The 14,956-nt window shown below is 40.0% G+C and overlaps 1 protein-coding gene and 1 long non-coding RNA gene across 2 annotated transcripts; one reads left to right on the top strand and one right to left on the bottom strand.

Annotated features, from left to right (window-relative positions):
* The first annotated feature begins 14 nt into the window (after positions 1 to 14).
* On the top strand, positions 15 to 13,052 carry jmjd6 (jumonji domain containing 6, arginine demethylase and lysine hydroxylase). Its single transcript, XM_023286551.3, has 6 exons — positions 15 to 149; positions 2,008 to 2,396; positions 4,566 to 4,852; positions 5,937 to 6,072; positions 7,564 to 7,702; positions 10,054 to 13,052. Exons 1-6 carry the CDS (start codon positions 21 to 23, stop codon positions 10,183 to 10,185), a joined length of 1,212 nt encoding a protein of 403 aa, XP_023142319.1. The 5' UTR covers positions 15 to 20; the 3' UTR covers positions 10,186 to 13,052.
* On the bottom strand, positions 5,737 to 10,154 carry LOC129347565 (uncharacterized). The gene is made up of 2 exons (XR_008599728.1): positions 10,023 to 10,154; positions 5,737 to 7,721 (listed from the first exon to the last, which is right to left on the bottom strand). It is a non-coding gene; the product is annotated as an uncharacterized LOC129347565 (long non-coding RNA).
* Positions 13,053 to 14,956: the final 1,904 nt, after the last annotated feature.

Consider the following 14,956-nt stretch of genomic DNA (forward strand, 5'->3'; position numbering starts at 1 on the left):
TCTTAAAGCCCGGAGGAGGAATGAACCACAAGAGTAAGAAGAGGATCAAAGAGGCGAAACGGAGCGCCAGGCCCGAGCTGAAAGACTCTCTGGACTGGATAAAACACGGCTACCATGAGACCTTCGACCTGTCGCACCGCACCGTGAAGGTAACTGTCAGTGTAGCCGCCGATGCTAAGCTAGGCTAGGCTAGCAGCAGTGCAGCCCGTCACGTAGACAATGTGGGAGCAGATATGTAACCGGCACTTTCTGGGGCAACTTCTCCGCTCTTTAACACGTTTGAACTACTGAAAGCAATCACGACTTTCAGAAAAGCAGCAGTACAGGAGGTATTTAAGTTCAGGCACTAATATTACAATTTAAAAGTATTATTTTACAGTTAAAAATACTGCATTTTAGCTAGTTATGTAAACACAGACTGACAAAGTAAAAGTGACATACCATTGGTTTGTAATTAGCACGATATTTGAAATTAACTGACTGATTTTTCTGCCATATATTTAGTTAAATCTGTTGTCTAATTCAGTTAAAGGTCAATCAGTCCTCCCCCTGACTTCCTCAGTCAGTTGGTTCTTCATCTACACTAACTTTATTAATGATCAAAGTTTACCTTAACACTATGAATATTTCCAGAGTTCCAGGTCACTGAAGTACATAGAGGTGGGTCCAGATTTATCACTTTCTAATGGAGTTTTTCTATAATTTATGAGTCTCAGAACTTCATCAGTACAGCAGATAGACTCATGACATTTTAGAATGAAAAACACATTTGAGTTCTGGTAAATAACTGAGACCAGGTCAGTTTTATATCCAGTTGCTTCATGTGATTATGTCTAATTTTGATATTAAACACTTGTCTTTTATACAGGAGGGATAATGATGCTGCGGACAATATCAAGGTTTTAATTCCTTCAATAAATAGAATCTCAATTTTTATAATTTGTGAATGCCAAAATATTCTTTTTCCACAGAATGAAACATGTCTATTAGATGATTCTGATATCTTCTGTGTGTAAAGTTACGCTTTCATTGTCTAGAATTTGTTCTGACCAACTACCTATCACACATGCTGATATGAGCCTTGAAACTTTACCCAGAATGCACTTTTTAACGTTTTCACTGATGAATTATCTTACACAAAACTCATTTTACAGCATTTAATAGACTAATAAAACATTCAAAAATGAAATAATTATGTCCTACGAGGAAGAAAAAAGGGGTCAAATTTATAAATTTTACACTATAAGTTTACAGAAAAGGTTCAGCATAAAATCTTACGACAGTCATTGGCCAACAAATAGTTTTGCTCCAGTCTGTGTGGGTGTGACTGAGTTCATAAAAGAGATGTTTAACCAGCACTCACCTGTTCATCTCAACACGTAGGTGTGTGTTCACATCACACACCCTCTTTGTGTTGTGATGTTATGTTGTGTTTCATCATTTCAAAAGTTGTGAGGTTTGGACTTGGCTCAAGGAAAACGGGTTCAAAATCTCTGCACCTGTGGATGGAGTATTGTTAAGACTATTAAAATGATTAAACTATTTAGATAGAAACTTTTCTTCAAAATATCAAAAGGACAATTTCAGCTGTGTATGCCATGAGAATTTTGGCCAAATCCATTATTCCAATTTTGAGTAATGTTGCTAACAGCCAGACAGACAAGCATACGCCGACTGTCGCATAACTCCACCGCTTTCCTTGGCAGAGTAAAAATTTAAAATGTTGTATTACTCCTTTAATAGTTCCTCATATTGTTGTTCAAACAGCCTCGCATTTCAGTGTCAGAAAACAACCTGCTGAGGGAAAATTAAAAAAAAAAAATTTAATCTTAAAGTATTTTATACATCAAGCCAAAACTTTACAAATATCTTTCTAAAAGTCAGTATTTCATGATATAAAACTTTCAGGCAAATCAGCGATGGTCAAGAGACATCTCATATTTTGAGATGAAATGACCCTTATCTTCACTAATCTTTGTATTCACACTGTTTGTACTGATGTTGCAGGACAACGTGGAGCGAGTGGACGCCCTCCACCTCAGTCCCGAGGAGTTCATCCAGCGCTTCGAGAGGCCCTACAAGCCCGTTGTCCTGCTCGGCTGCCAGGAGAGCTGGCCGGCCCGGGAGAAATGGACCCTGGAGCGCCTCAAACGCAAATACCGCAACCAGAAGTTCAAGTGCGGTGAGGACAACGACGGCTACTCGGTGAAGATGAAGATGAAGTACTACACGGAGTACCTGGAGTCCACCAGGGACGACAGCCCGCTCTACATCTTCGACAGCAGCTACGGCGAACACGCCAAGCGCCGCAAGCTGCTGGAGGACTACCAGGTTCCAGTGTTCTTCAGGGACGACCTGTTCCAGTTTGCTGGGGAGAAACGCCGGCCGCCGTACAGGTGAGTCTGGCTTCACCTCATCCATCCAGACCGCAAGTTTCCACTTAAGAACCACCCAATAAACATCTCAAATAATCAGTTGGTGATTGGTTTTCATCAGATTGTTAAGCCCTATTCGCACGGGATTAGTATTACCTCTGTACCAATGGTGATTTGTAATAAGGCGGATGTCTGTGATCTTAATCCCGTTCGAATGCACCATGTCTGTAATTTGTAAAGTAAAAATTCTACCGCAAACTACCAACCATATTTCGCCAAACACTGACATCCTGTGATAATACTAGTCCCGTGCGAATCTACCTGTCAGTGATTGGGGGGTATTTTAGTTGCTTTTTTTTTACTGCGCCCTTTTTCTACCTCCTTCCCGGTTGAATTATGGCGGATGCGGTGGAAATTATTGAGTAGGATAGGAGCAGGCCGATACAGAACAAGCCGGTGGACCATTCACAGAAACGGCAAAATCAGATCAACCAGAAGAGGGAAATTTGGGAGGATAAAGAAATGGATGACATGCATAGCAGCGTGCAGTAAGCATATCTTTCAACAGGCTTAATACAAACACCCTGATGGCCTGTTATCCCGACAGCGTTGCCCGCTGTTCTCAAGTCATGCTGCTGCTTTGACATATTTACTGTTGCCATGACGACTACATACCACATGACAACAGCGGATGTTGCGACGTGCACAGATTTGACATCATATCTGGGCTGTAATGTCAGTAAGTTCAAGTAAAATACAGAATTCACTTATCCCATACGAATGCACTGCAGTAAACACAGATGTGTGGGGATAATTCACAAATTACCAGAGATCCCCAGGTAATACGAACCCCGTGCGAAGAGTACATTAGATTACATGTCTGTGATTTGCCCGAAATTTCTATGGCATGAAATCAGGATATTTATAAAGATATTTATGAAATTTTAACTTCAAAAATTATTAGTATTAACTGATCTGGAGCTGTCAGGAAATGTGTTGTTGATGTTGAACCACCAGATGGAGCCACTGACTTTAGAATGACTGTTAGGAGTTTGCTGACTTCTGTTGATGAACTTTGCAGCACAGTTATTATTTACTGTCCAACACATTTGATTTATGTCAAGTGAACTTGAAAGTTATTCAGAATCTTGAATATTGCTTTATAGATGACACAGTTGGGTCCCAAAATAAATATACCCATGAAAAAAATCTTCGTTAGACTGGGAGAACCATAGTGAAACTCCAGACCCAAATATCTACCATTATTTTGGTACAACTTGTCATATCTGCTCAATCATATATGAAAATTCAACTAAAATAATGATAATTTCTTTTTGACTTTTGTGACCAAGTATCTCATATTAAAAAGTCCAAATTAAAAAATTCCCACACTTTTACCAGATTTGAAGCCAAGTGCATTAACACAGCCAAAATAATCCAAAAATGAAAAAAGACAAAAATATCCTAGTGGGAGCATGTGGGATGAATCATTAGTATATATAATAAATAATACTTTAAGGTCCTAAAAGTAGTATTTATATTTGTTGGATTAAATCCTACTCCTGTTATAACTCTGTTATAGCCCTGTTATTATTTATTACACTGTATACTTAGAACTATTATTATTTATTTGCTGTATACTGAGAACTATTATTTATTTACTATATATTTAGAACTATTATTATTTATTTACTGTATATGTAGAGCTATTATTTATTTACTGTATACTTAGAACTATTATTATGTATTTACTGTATACTTAAAACTATTTTTTATTTACTATATATTTAGAACTATTATCATTTATTTACTGTATACTTAGAACTATTATTATTTACTATTTACTTAAAACTATGAATTATTTGCTGTATATTTAGAACTATTATTTATTTATTGTATGCTTAGAACTACAATTATTTTATTATTATTATTTAGGATAATGTACATTTTTAACTTTTATGCCTGTATATTTCTACTCATGTTTCTGTTTTTAGGAATTATTTTTCTACTTATGTTTATCTTATATTTTTTTCTTTTAGATAAATTTCTGAAACTAAATGAAAGCAGCTGTACCGTAACTAACTTCCTCTCTGGGATTAATAAGTGATTCTGAATCAAACACACACTTTGGTGCACCATCTGTTGATTTAAATGTGCTAAATAAAATAAAAGGGTCGTGTCTAAACTCAGGTGGTTCGTGATGGGCCCGGCCCGCTCCGGTACCGGCATCCACATCGACCCGCTGGGCACCAGCGCCTGGAACGCCCTGGTTCAGGGCCACAAGAGGTGGTGCCTGTTCCCCACCAACACTCCCAGAGAGCTGATCAAGGTGACCAGAGAGGACGGAGGCAACCAGCAGGACGAGGCTATCACCTGGTTCAGCGTCGTTTACCCACGGACTCAGCAGCCGTCGTGGCCGCCCGAGTTCAGGCCGCTGGAGATCCTGCAGAGACCCGGAGAGACGGTGTTCGTACCCGGTCAGTGAGTCTCTATGTCACCGTCCTGTGGTTTCTCTTAGTTTATTTTGTTGTCACCAAACCTCATTGAAAAAACACAGAATTTGACCAAAAAACTGAAGAGAAAATTCAAAAACAAGTGAAAATTTTAACATTAAATGTCTTGACAGCGTAATAATAGGAGATCCACAGAAAATCAGCTTTTTTGATTTTGAATTCATGAATGTTTTTAGGCTCCAGGCTCTCAGATGTGATGGTTTCATGATTTCCTTTGTTGCTCCTGACAGCAAATTCAACATCTTTGATATCACAAAATGACGAGTAACGAAAATATTAGATTCTGTGTTATTCCTGTATAGTCACGGTATTGGGTTTGTTATTTTATTTGACAGAAATCCTATGTATTATCCTGTATTTTAGACCATTTGTTGAACCAAAAACTAGCAAAACTGTTGGGGAAAAATCATTATTTTCCTTTCTTATTCTCAGTTCTTATCGTTTTGATGCACATAAAGCCTCTTCAGGGACCTAAAATTATTCTATGCAGGAAAAACCCTGAGATGAATTGACACCGAACATAAATATGAGCTGCAGGAAAGGTGCAAACAAAACTGTGATGAATTCACCAACTGCGTAAGTGACTGTAGATTGGTATGAACATGATAAAGGTAGTAAATTGTGGTCTTTGTTTGGAGAGCTGCTGGTTTTTGTAGCAGAAAGCCGCGAGTCTTCATTGAGAATATGCAGTGACCCAGCAGTGACTCGACGTGTGTTGACAGTTTACAGCAGCGTGTAGTGAAGCGATCTGACCTACATCCACCTAATGCCAACCGAGCTGATGGAGTCGAGCACGGATTAAACCCTCAGCTGCTCCTTCAACACGACTCCAGGATTTAGACCGCACCTGCCGGCTCCACAGGAGGGCGTTAGCAGCCTCTCTCTGTTTTATTTTTATTTACATTACCGGTCATTTCATTTGAAGAAGCTGTAGTTACAGTTTTGATTAAAAACAACTATGCAAACTGATGGATTATCAAATGAATCCAATACTTGCCAAAATAATGAACCGTTGCAGCTCTAATTTTAACCTGCAGTGTTTCTGCAGGAGGATGGTGGCACGTTGTTCTTAACCTGGACACGACGATCGCCGTCACCCAGAACTTCGCCAGCACGACCAACTTCCCCATCGTGTGGCACAAAACGGTCCGAGGACGTCCCAAGCTCTCCAGGAAGTGGTACCGGTAAGAAAGAATCCTCCACAGTGCAGGAAACTTCATTTTTCAAATGTGTCTTTCTAAATCCTGCAGGTATACCACAAGTATTCACCCACCTGAAAGTTTTCCCCTTTTATTGATTTTCAACATTGAAACCTGGTCAATTTAATGACATCCTCAAAAACCGAGAGAATGAGAAGAAAGAGACTAGTGAGGGAGGCCACCAGGACACCTATGACTCCTCTGAAGGAGTTCCAAGCTTCAGCAGCTGAGATGGGAGAGACTGTTCATACAACAACTGTTGTCTGTTCTTCAGCAGTCGAAGCTTTATGGAAGACAAAGAGAAAGACTCTGTTAGAAAAAGCTCAAATATAATCTGGACGAGAGTTCACCAGAAGACGTGGAGATTCCGAAGTCAACTGGAAGAGTGGAACTTTTTGTCCATCAGACTAGAAACACACCATCCTCACTGTGAAGCACAGTGGTGGCAACATCACGATGTGAAGCATGGTGGTGGCAACATCATGATGTGAAGCATGGTGGTGGCAACATCATGATGTGAAGCATAGTGGTGGCAACATCATGATGTGAAGCATGGTGGTGGCAGCATCATGATGTGAAGCATGGTGGTGGCAGCATCATGATGTGAAGCATAGTGGTGGCAACATCATGTGAAGCATGGTGGTGGCAGCATCATGATGTGAAGCATGGTGGTGGCAGCATCATGATGTGAAGCATGGTGGTGGCAGCATCATGATGTGAAGCATGGTGGTGGCAGCATCATGATGTGAAGCATAGTGGTGGCAACATCATGATGTGAAGCATAGTGGTGGCAACATCATGTGAAGCATGGTGGTGGCAACATCACGATGTGAAGCATAGTGGTGGCAACATCATGATGTGAAGCATGGTGGTGGCAGCATCATGATGTGAAGCATGGTGGTGGCAGCATCATGATGTGAAGCATGGTGGTGGCAGCATCATGATGTGAAGCATAGTGGTGGCAACATCATGATGTGAAGCATAGTGGTGGCAACATCATGTGAAGCATGGTGGTGGCAGCATCATGATGTGAAGCATAGTGGTGGCAGCATCATGATGTGAAGCACGGTGGTGGCAGCATCATGATGTGAAGCATAGTGGTGGCAACATCATGATGTGAAGCACGGTGGTGGCAACATCATGACATGAAGCATAGTGGTGGCAACATCATGATGTGAAGCACGGTGGTGGCAACATCATGACATGAAGCATAGTGGTGGCAACATCATGATGTGAAGCATAGTGGTGGCAACATCATGATGTGAAGTATGGTGGTGGCAGCATCATGATGTTTCTCAGCAGCAGGTCCTGGAAGGCTTGTAAAGGTCGAGGGTAAAATGAATGAGGTGTAAATTCTTGTCAAATTAAACTTGATTCTATGTTGAAAATCAATAAAAGGGAGAAACTTCTGTCCCCACATTAACATGGGATCTGGATCAGGACAAACACTTGTTCACACTTGATTTGTTGTTTCAGCATTTTGAAGCAGGAGCGACCCGACCTAGCGGCGCTGGCAGACAAAGTGGACCTACAGGAATCCACGGGTATCGCATCTGACAGCTCTAGTGACTCTTCATCCTCTTCATCCTCCAGCTCGTCCGACTCCAACTCTGATGTAAGTGCTGTGACACACACTGAGGGAAAAAAAGTGATTTTAAATATTTGGTATAAATAATAATGCAAATACCACAGTAAGCACCATAACATGAGAGATTCCTTTCTAGATTGTGCAGTAAACCTACAGAATACAGCGTATACTAAACACATTTTAACACAGTGGTGCACAAGCTGTGTTTTGTCTTAAAAGTTACAAAAGAAGCTCCAGAGACTTCTCAACACTGTGTTCGAACCAGACTTCAGTTGCTGTGAAGTCCTGTGTTGTATGTTTTCTACCTGCATCCAGGAGCAAATCGTGGTGAAATAAAGCGACTGTAAAAGTCGTGTGTTCGCGTGTGCAGGACATAAAGTTCTGCTGAGTGTGAACACGGTTACAATCCCTGCTTACATAAATCCCTGCTGTCAGGAACACACGTGTCTGCAGGCGTTAGCGCTGCCAACAGGTGCTACAGGTGTAACGTTACACTGCTGGTTGATCCCTTAAAAACCATCACATGACCTCCTCAGAATGAGCTGCTTCTTCATCTACAATAACTTCAGTACATTTAGTGAAGCCATGCAAAATTTTCCCTTCATACTATGAATGTTTTCACAGTTATACACCCTTTAAGTACATAGACAGGGGTCCAAATGTCTTACTGGACCTGTTGGAACAATCACATACTGCTCTAAATTTGCTCCAAAATGATTAGACCATCCTTGTTTTCTTCAATTTCTTGTTCATTTTAATGCCTGGTACTACTAAAGGTACATTACCTGAAGAATACAGTGAACATGACGAAACATGCAGCTGATTCCATAATACTTTGTCCTATTTGACATGCTTAAGCTTAATTGTATTCCCTGGATATATAAGAGACCATTTCATGTCATCAGCAGCACTGCACATGTAAAGGCCTAGAGTGGTTTCCTGCTGACATTCAGGCTTTAGCACAACTCAGAACTTGTCAGCTCTCACATAATGCCTTAAACTAAAGAATTATGTGAAGCCACAAAGGCAGCCATCTTTGCACTGCTGGAAATTGGGATGAGTGAGAGACAGGTAGCAAAAAACCTGAAGATCTCCAAGACAGCTGTTCATTACACCAAGAAAAAACAGGTCCATCATGGTTCTACCAAATTGCTGGCTGGTTGCAGCAGAAAACGTCTTTCTACCCCACGAGATGACCGTCACTCATCTGTTCCTGTGTCAGGAATCATCATCAGACCTCCAAGGACCTTAAAAATGAGTGAACACTGTGGAGAAATGGGACTTGTTCAGCAAGGACAGTTGGAAACTGACTTCTTGAAGCTGATCTGAAGTCACACAGGGCATGGAAAAAGTCCTTCATCAAGGAAAGGCAGAGGAAAGCTGGTTACTCTTTGCTGGGGATCACAAGGATTGGACTGTTGATGATTGGGCTAAGGTTGTCTTCAGGGATGAATCCAATTTTCAGTTGATGCCCACTCCAGGCAACTTACTGGTTAGGAGGAAGCCTGGAGAAGCTACAAACCAGACTGTCTGCCCCTACAGTAAAACGCTGGGGTGGATCAGTGACCATCTGGGGTTGTTTCAGTCTGGGTGGATCAGGGCAAATGAACCAGGTCATGTACAGAGCTACTCTTGAAAACAGTCTTCTTCCATTGGCTGGAAAACTCTTACCTGCCACCAATGACTGGATTTTCCAACAAGACAATGCCCCTTGCCACACAGCAAGGTCAGTTAAAGCCTGGATGGAGAACCAGAACATTGGAACTATGCCTTGGCCTGCTCAATCACCAGATCTAAATCCAACTGAAAACTTGTGGAAAATTATCAAACGCTAAATGGAGAACCAGAAGCCCAAAAACAAAGCAAATTAGTTAGAATTTGTGCAACAGGAATGGGCTGCTGTGACAGCAGAACAATGTGAGAAGCTGGTGGAGAGCATCCAAGACGCATGACTGCAGTCATCAGAAACAATGGTTATGAATCAAATACTAACTGCTGTGTGTATCATGGGACTAAAACAGACAGAAAATAAAACATGGAATGCCTAAAAACTGTTTGGCAGAACAATGCCATAGCTATTGATGGAAGAACTTAAGTGATTTTGGTTATTATCCAGAAAACCATGGAAAATGTCTAGATATCAGCTCTGAAATTAAACTCTTACGAGCTATTTTTGTTGTTAGAATTATATTTGTTCAAACAAATGTACCTTTAGTTGTACCAGACATTAAAATGAACAAGAAATAGAAGAAAACAAGGGTGGTCTAATATTTTTTCATGACTGTAGCTTAAGAGTCAGATGATTGTGAGGGAAGTTTTATTCAGATTTGGTTGTTTTTACGCGTACTGATGCTGCTGTAACGCCGGGTCTCCTGCAGGCAGAGTCGGGCTCGGAGGGCGACGCCATGTCTCACCGCCGAAAGAAGCGTCGGACCTGCGGGACGGCAGCAAACGGCGACACCAGCAACCAGGACGACTGTGTCAGCAAGGAGAGGAGCTCGTCACGGTGACCTCCGACCTCCGGCGGCGGCGGCTTCGCTCTCGGACAGACCTCCACTCCAGCTGCTTCTGGTCGAGTTTACGTCCCCGGACGGAGGCTGTCTGCAGAAACAAGATGGCCGCCGTCACCGAGAGGCTGCTGGAGACCTGCCACCACTGTGCTTTCAACACCAACCAGTCTCTGTTTGTCTCTGTAGGAACTGGGACTCTTAAAAGTCACTCAGCTGCTTTCTGACGTGAGAAACTGATATTTTCTTTGACTAAAATTATCAACAGCCGAAGACACCGTTTGGCTTCTGGGGGGTTTTCTGCTGCGAGTTCTGGACACAGTTAAACACATGATGCTGCGTTCGAGTCAGCTCGGAGAATTTCTGGCCTCCTGCTTGAAAACAGATCAAGAAGCAGCCAGACATCCTCACAAGTGAACATTACTTATTTAGTAAATGACACTTTATCACCCGTTGTGTGTCATATTCAGACTAATTTAATGTAAAGTATTACACCAACAGCCTCTTATGTCGTCTTCATCCACATTTTTTTTATTTCCAGTTCCAGAGAAGTCGTATTGAGTGTTTACATTTGCAAGTCGTTTCATTTGGAGCTCACAATTGTCCGAACTGACTCAAACGCAGCATTAAACAAACTTCTCGGGCCTCTAGTTTCACGTCGTTGAAGTGTTGCCAACGTCACAGCGGTTAATCCGAATCGTCCTGAAAAATCTAATTTTAACCTAAAAGAACTTATTTAACAGCCTTAAAATTAGCTAGACTTTATATTTTCTCACTTTTTGACTGGTCTGACTCTAAAACAAGCGTTGCATTTCATTCTATGTTGCGTTTAAAAGTTCTGAAAATGTCTTAAACTTAGCAGAGTTTTACCAAAAGTTTGCTTATTTGATTTAAATATTTTCAAAATATGAAAAACCTGTCTGAAATTACTCAAAAGTTGTCTTAAATTACTTCAAATTGCCAGACTGACTATCTTGGAAACTGCAGATCCGAAGTCAGATTTATGATGGATTCGGAATCTTCCATCTGTGATAAAAACTTGTACGAAAACATATAGAAAAGGACTCCAGATTTTTCAAAAATTGCAAAAAATATGTTGAAGATGACCCAAAATTTATCTAGAATGTCTCAGAAATGTCCCAAAAGGACTCAACAGTTGTCCAAACTAACACAAAACTACTAAAATCGTCTTGAAAAATGTTCAGGTTTGGTCCAGTTTGATGACCAGGTCTGAGAGACCAGAACCCAGCCTAAGTCTAGTATCCAGCTGTACAAAACACCTGAAATCTTCTCCCTTTAAATTCATCAGTCTCAAAAATGACTTGAAACCTGTTCTTAATGACTCAAAATTTGTCCAAAACGTCCGGAATAAAAAACTTTTGGCACAAAAAATGGCACAATTTGCTCAAAATTACGCAAAAATAGTCCAAAATGAAACAGACTTGTGTAAAAATGACTAAAATTGTCCAAACATACTTGAACTTCACTCGATATTAGTCAAGTTGTCCCAAATGACAAGAACAATAATCAAACTTTGTCCAAAAAGACTCAGAATTTGTCCAGAATAACATAAACGTGTAAATGAGAAAATAAAAACAGTCCCAGAACTTTTTGATTGCAGTTTGTATCACAAACAAGCTGTTAAATTTTGCTGCTGCAAATGTCATAAAACCTTTAATGGGATTCGGTGTAGCACCTTTCACTAAGCCTTAAGTGTTGAGGAGAAAACTTGAGGTGTTTTGTGCAGCTGATTAATGAGAATTTACAGTTAAAACTTCATTTTAAGGTCTTTAACCTCCGCCTTCTATATTAAATACAGACTCTACACGTGAAATTCTCGGGTGTTCGAGGATCCAGCAGCTAAAAACGTCGACGTTTGTGCCAAAAGCTGCAGACGAGTCATTTTAGATGGCAGCGTTTTTTGGCATTTGTTTAGTTTTTGGAGAAAGAAATGGATTTGTTGTAGACGAAGATGAGTGTTTTCATTATTCACAAACCAGATCTGAAAAAAAGTGATTTTTCACGCAAAAATGTCAAAAAATCTGCTTTAAAATTTGTCTTTTTGTCTGTTGTGAGGGTTTTCACTGACGGTTGGATAAAATGAGACATGAGAAGAGGGCAGTTTTGCATTTTTTGCTTTTATTTTTGTAACGGTTGTTTTAAAGACCATTTATTCTCAGTTTAAAACGGCAACTTAGTGCGAAAACCGGCCGTCGAGCAAACAGAAAAAAGCGGTGGTGATAAACGGTTTAAATGTGGAGCTTCTGCTGCTTCAAGAGGCAGAGAATCAAATACGAACTTCACATCATGATGCTGCCACCACCGTGTTTCAGATCATGATGCTGCCACCACCACGCCAAACCTCATGATAAACTCTCAAAATCAGACCGAAGCTAAATATTGAGTGTTTGAGCTCATCTAAGGTTTATTTTGAAATATAAATCATAATTAGCTGCATCCTATTTTTTAATGTTTTTTTTTTTGTAACATCAGAAATCAGTCAGAAGTCCAAAATGATCAATTAACTGTAATTTAAGTGGAAGAAAATCAGCAGTTTGGGAGAAAACAGGTATAAAAATAAAGATTAGAGTGGAAGCTTTGTGCAGCTTTTCTCAACTAGGATCCTTTAAACAAGTCATGAGGTGAATCTGTGCTGTTCATGTTAACCGTCGCTTTAGACTAAAGTGCCTAAAATAAGCCTGAGGTGTGTTTTTATCTGTTCGTCTGAATTAAAAGGCACTACGTCGGTCACATGGTGCCTTCATTCGAAGAGGAGATGACGAAGCTCGATGAGGAGGAGCTTCTTCATGAGACGCTGATGTGATGAATTTCATTGTGTCGCTCAATAAAATCTTTTCTATGACTCAAAACGTCTTTTGTGTATTAAGGTCTTTTATTTTGGAAAACAAACCATAAATGCCTTTGCGGACTGTAATGCGTTTTTATTTTGAAAAGCTAACTATTAAATCCTTAATATCCTGTTACAAAGTTGTTACGTGCATTTACGTTACAAAGGTAACGTAAATGCTATAATATCCTAATTGTGAGGCATTTTATTTTAAAAATTTAACCACCAATGCCTTAACATCCTCTTTATAAGGACATGACACAAATTTATTATGTTTCTAAGCACTTTGTTTTGAAAAACTAGACCAGTTTACTAGGGCTTTTATTTTTAGAAACTGAAAGGCTTTTATGTCAAAAATTAACCCAAAATGTGTTTATATATTGTTGGTAAGGCCTTCTACAGTTTTGAAACTTGTACCCAAAATGCATATCATTCTGTTTGTGAGTTTTTATTTAGAAAGCTGTCCCTGAACGCCTTAATATCCTGTTTGTAAGGTATTTTATTTTGAAAAACGAACCCAAAGTGCTTTATTATTCTGCTTGTAATGTTTTCTTACTTTAAAAAATAACCATAAATCCTTTAACATCTTTTTTGCTTTTTTTTTTTTTTAACATAACTTAATATAAAGTTTGTGAGTTTTTTTATTTTGAAATACTAGTACAAAATACTTTTGGATTACCTTTATTTTGAAAAAAAACAACACTAAAGGCTCAAACTTCAGTTTATAGGAAGTTTTACTTTGAAAACTATCTCTGTCAGCTGTGTGTTACGGTGTGTTTGTGTTCTTGTGTGTGTTACTTTTTGTGTGCGTTTTGGTATGTGAACATTATAGTTGGTATGTGTGTTATACAGTATGTGTGTGTTGATGTTGTGTGTCTTAGGTTGCGTGTAGGTTAGCTGTGTGTTTGTGTTTTTGTGTGTGTGTGTGTAATGCGTTAAAGCATGTGTGTGTTACTTTGTGTGTGAGTTTGTTACTGAGTGTGTGTCATATGTGTTAAATCATGTGTGTTACTTTGTGTGTATATGTGTGTGTTAATATGTGAATATTACAGTGTGTGTGTTATACAGTGTGTTTTTGTCAGCTGTGTGTTTCTGTGTCAAATGTGTGAAAGTCTGTGTGTAACTGAGTGTGTGTTACAGTGTGTTTGTTAGTGTGTGTCTCTGTGTGTATGTGTTAATATGTGAGTGTTAGTGTGTTGATGTCGTGTGTCTTAAGCCGCGATTCCACAAGCATGTACTCGGCGCGGTACGGTTCGTCACTATTGTATCTGACTCGGCTCGTCTCGGTTTAGTTGTTTTTCCATATAGCCTCATCGTGGGTGGAGTCGTCATAGCGCAGCGAGCCGAAAGTCCCTTAACGTCATTTGCGTGCGACACAAACGCAACATAACGGAGACGATGGTTCACCTGCTGCTCGGTCTGTGGCTTTCTGTCAGATTCAGAGTAATAGAAGAGTCGGAGAAAGCTGAGAGCGACGAGTCGAAACACTCAGGAGACACACAGGAGAGTTTGGGAGGCGATGCAGCAGTATCAAGCCGAAGACAAGAGGATATGAACTAGACGACATATGAGGGTAAGCTAATGCTAGTTCGCTAGCTATCGTGTATCAGTCCTGTGAACGACCCTGTAATGGCTGCAGTTTATCGCTATTAGGTATTAAAATATGTATGCTGTGTATGTGTTTCAGATGCTCTCTGATGAGACTTCATGGGATTTACCTGAAGCAGCAGCACATGAGCCTGCAGTGGCACAAGGTGTAGAGAAGGAGGACAGAGATGTACAGGATGCACTGATGCACTACGTGTCATGTAAAAGTTATTCTTCTTGTTATACTTCTGTTTTTCTGTCCCCGGACACTATTGTTTTCTTTATAATATAAATAATATAATGTATAATGTGTCTCTTAAGATGCTGTCCTAGTTTTCT

This window comes from Amphiprion ocellaris, chromosome 19 (genome assembly GCF_022539595.1).
Source record: "Amphiprion ocellaris isolate individual 3 ecotype Okinawa chromosome 19, ASM2253959v1, whole genome shotgun sequence".
NCBI classification, from domain to species: Eukaryota; Metazoa; Chordata; class Actinopteri; family Pomacentridae; genus Amphiprion; species Amphiprion ocellaris.

What these genes read in the sequence shown, in the direction of transcription:
- jmjd6 (XM_023286551.3), top strand. Translation starts at nt 21, where the DNA reads ATGAACCACAAGAGTAAGAAGAGGATCAAAGAGGCGAAACGGAGCGCC. An exon ending in TGTCGCACCGCACCGTGAAG is followed by an intron (nt 150 to 2,007) that starts GTAACTGTCAGT and finishes CTGATGTTGCAG; the next exon opens with GACAACGTGGAGCGAGTGGA. An exon ending in AAACGCCGGCCGCCGTACAG is followed by an intron (nt 2,397 to 4,565) that starts GTGAGTCTGGCT and finishes GTCTAAACTCAG; the next exon opens with GTGGTTCGTGATGGGCCCGG.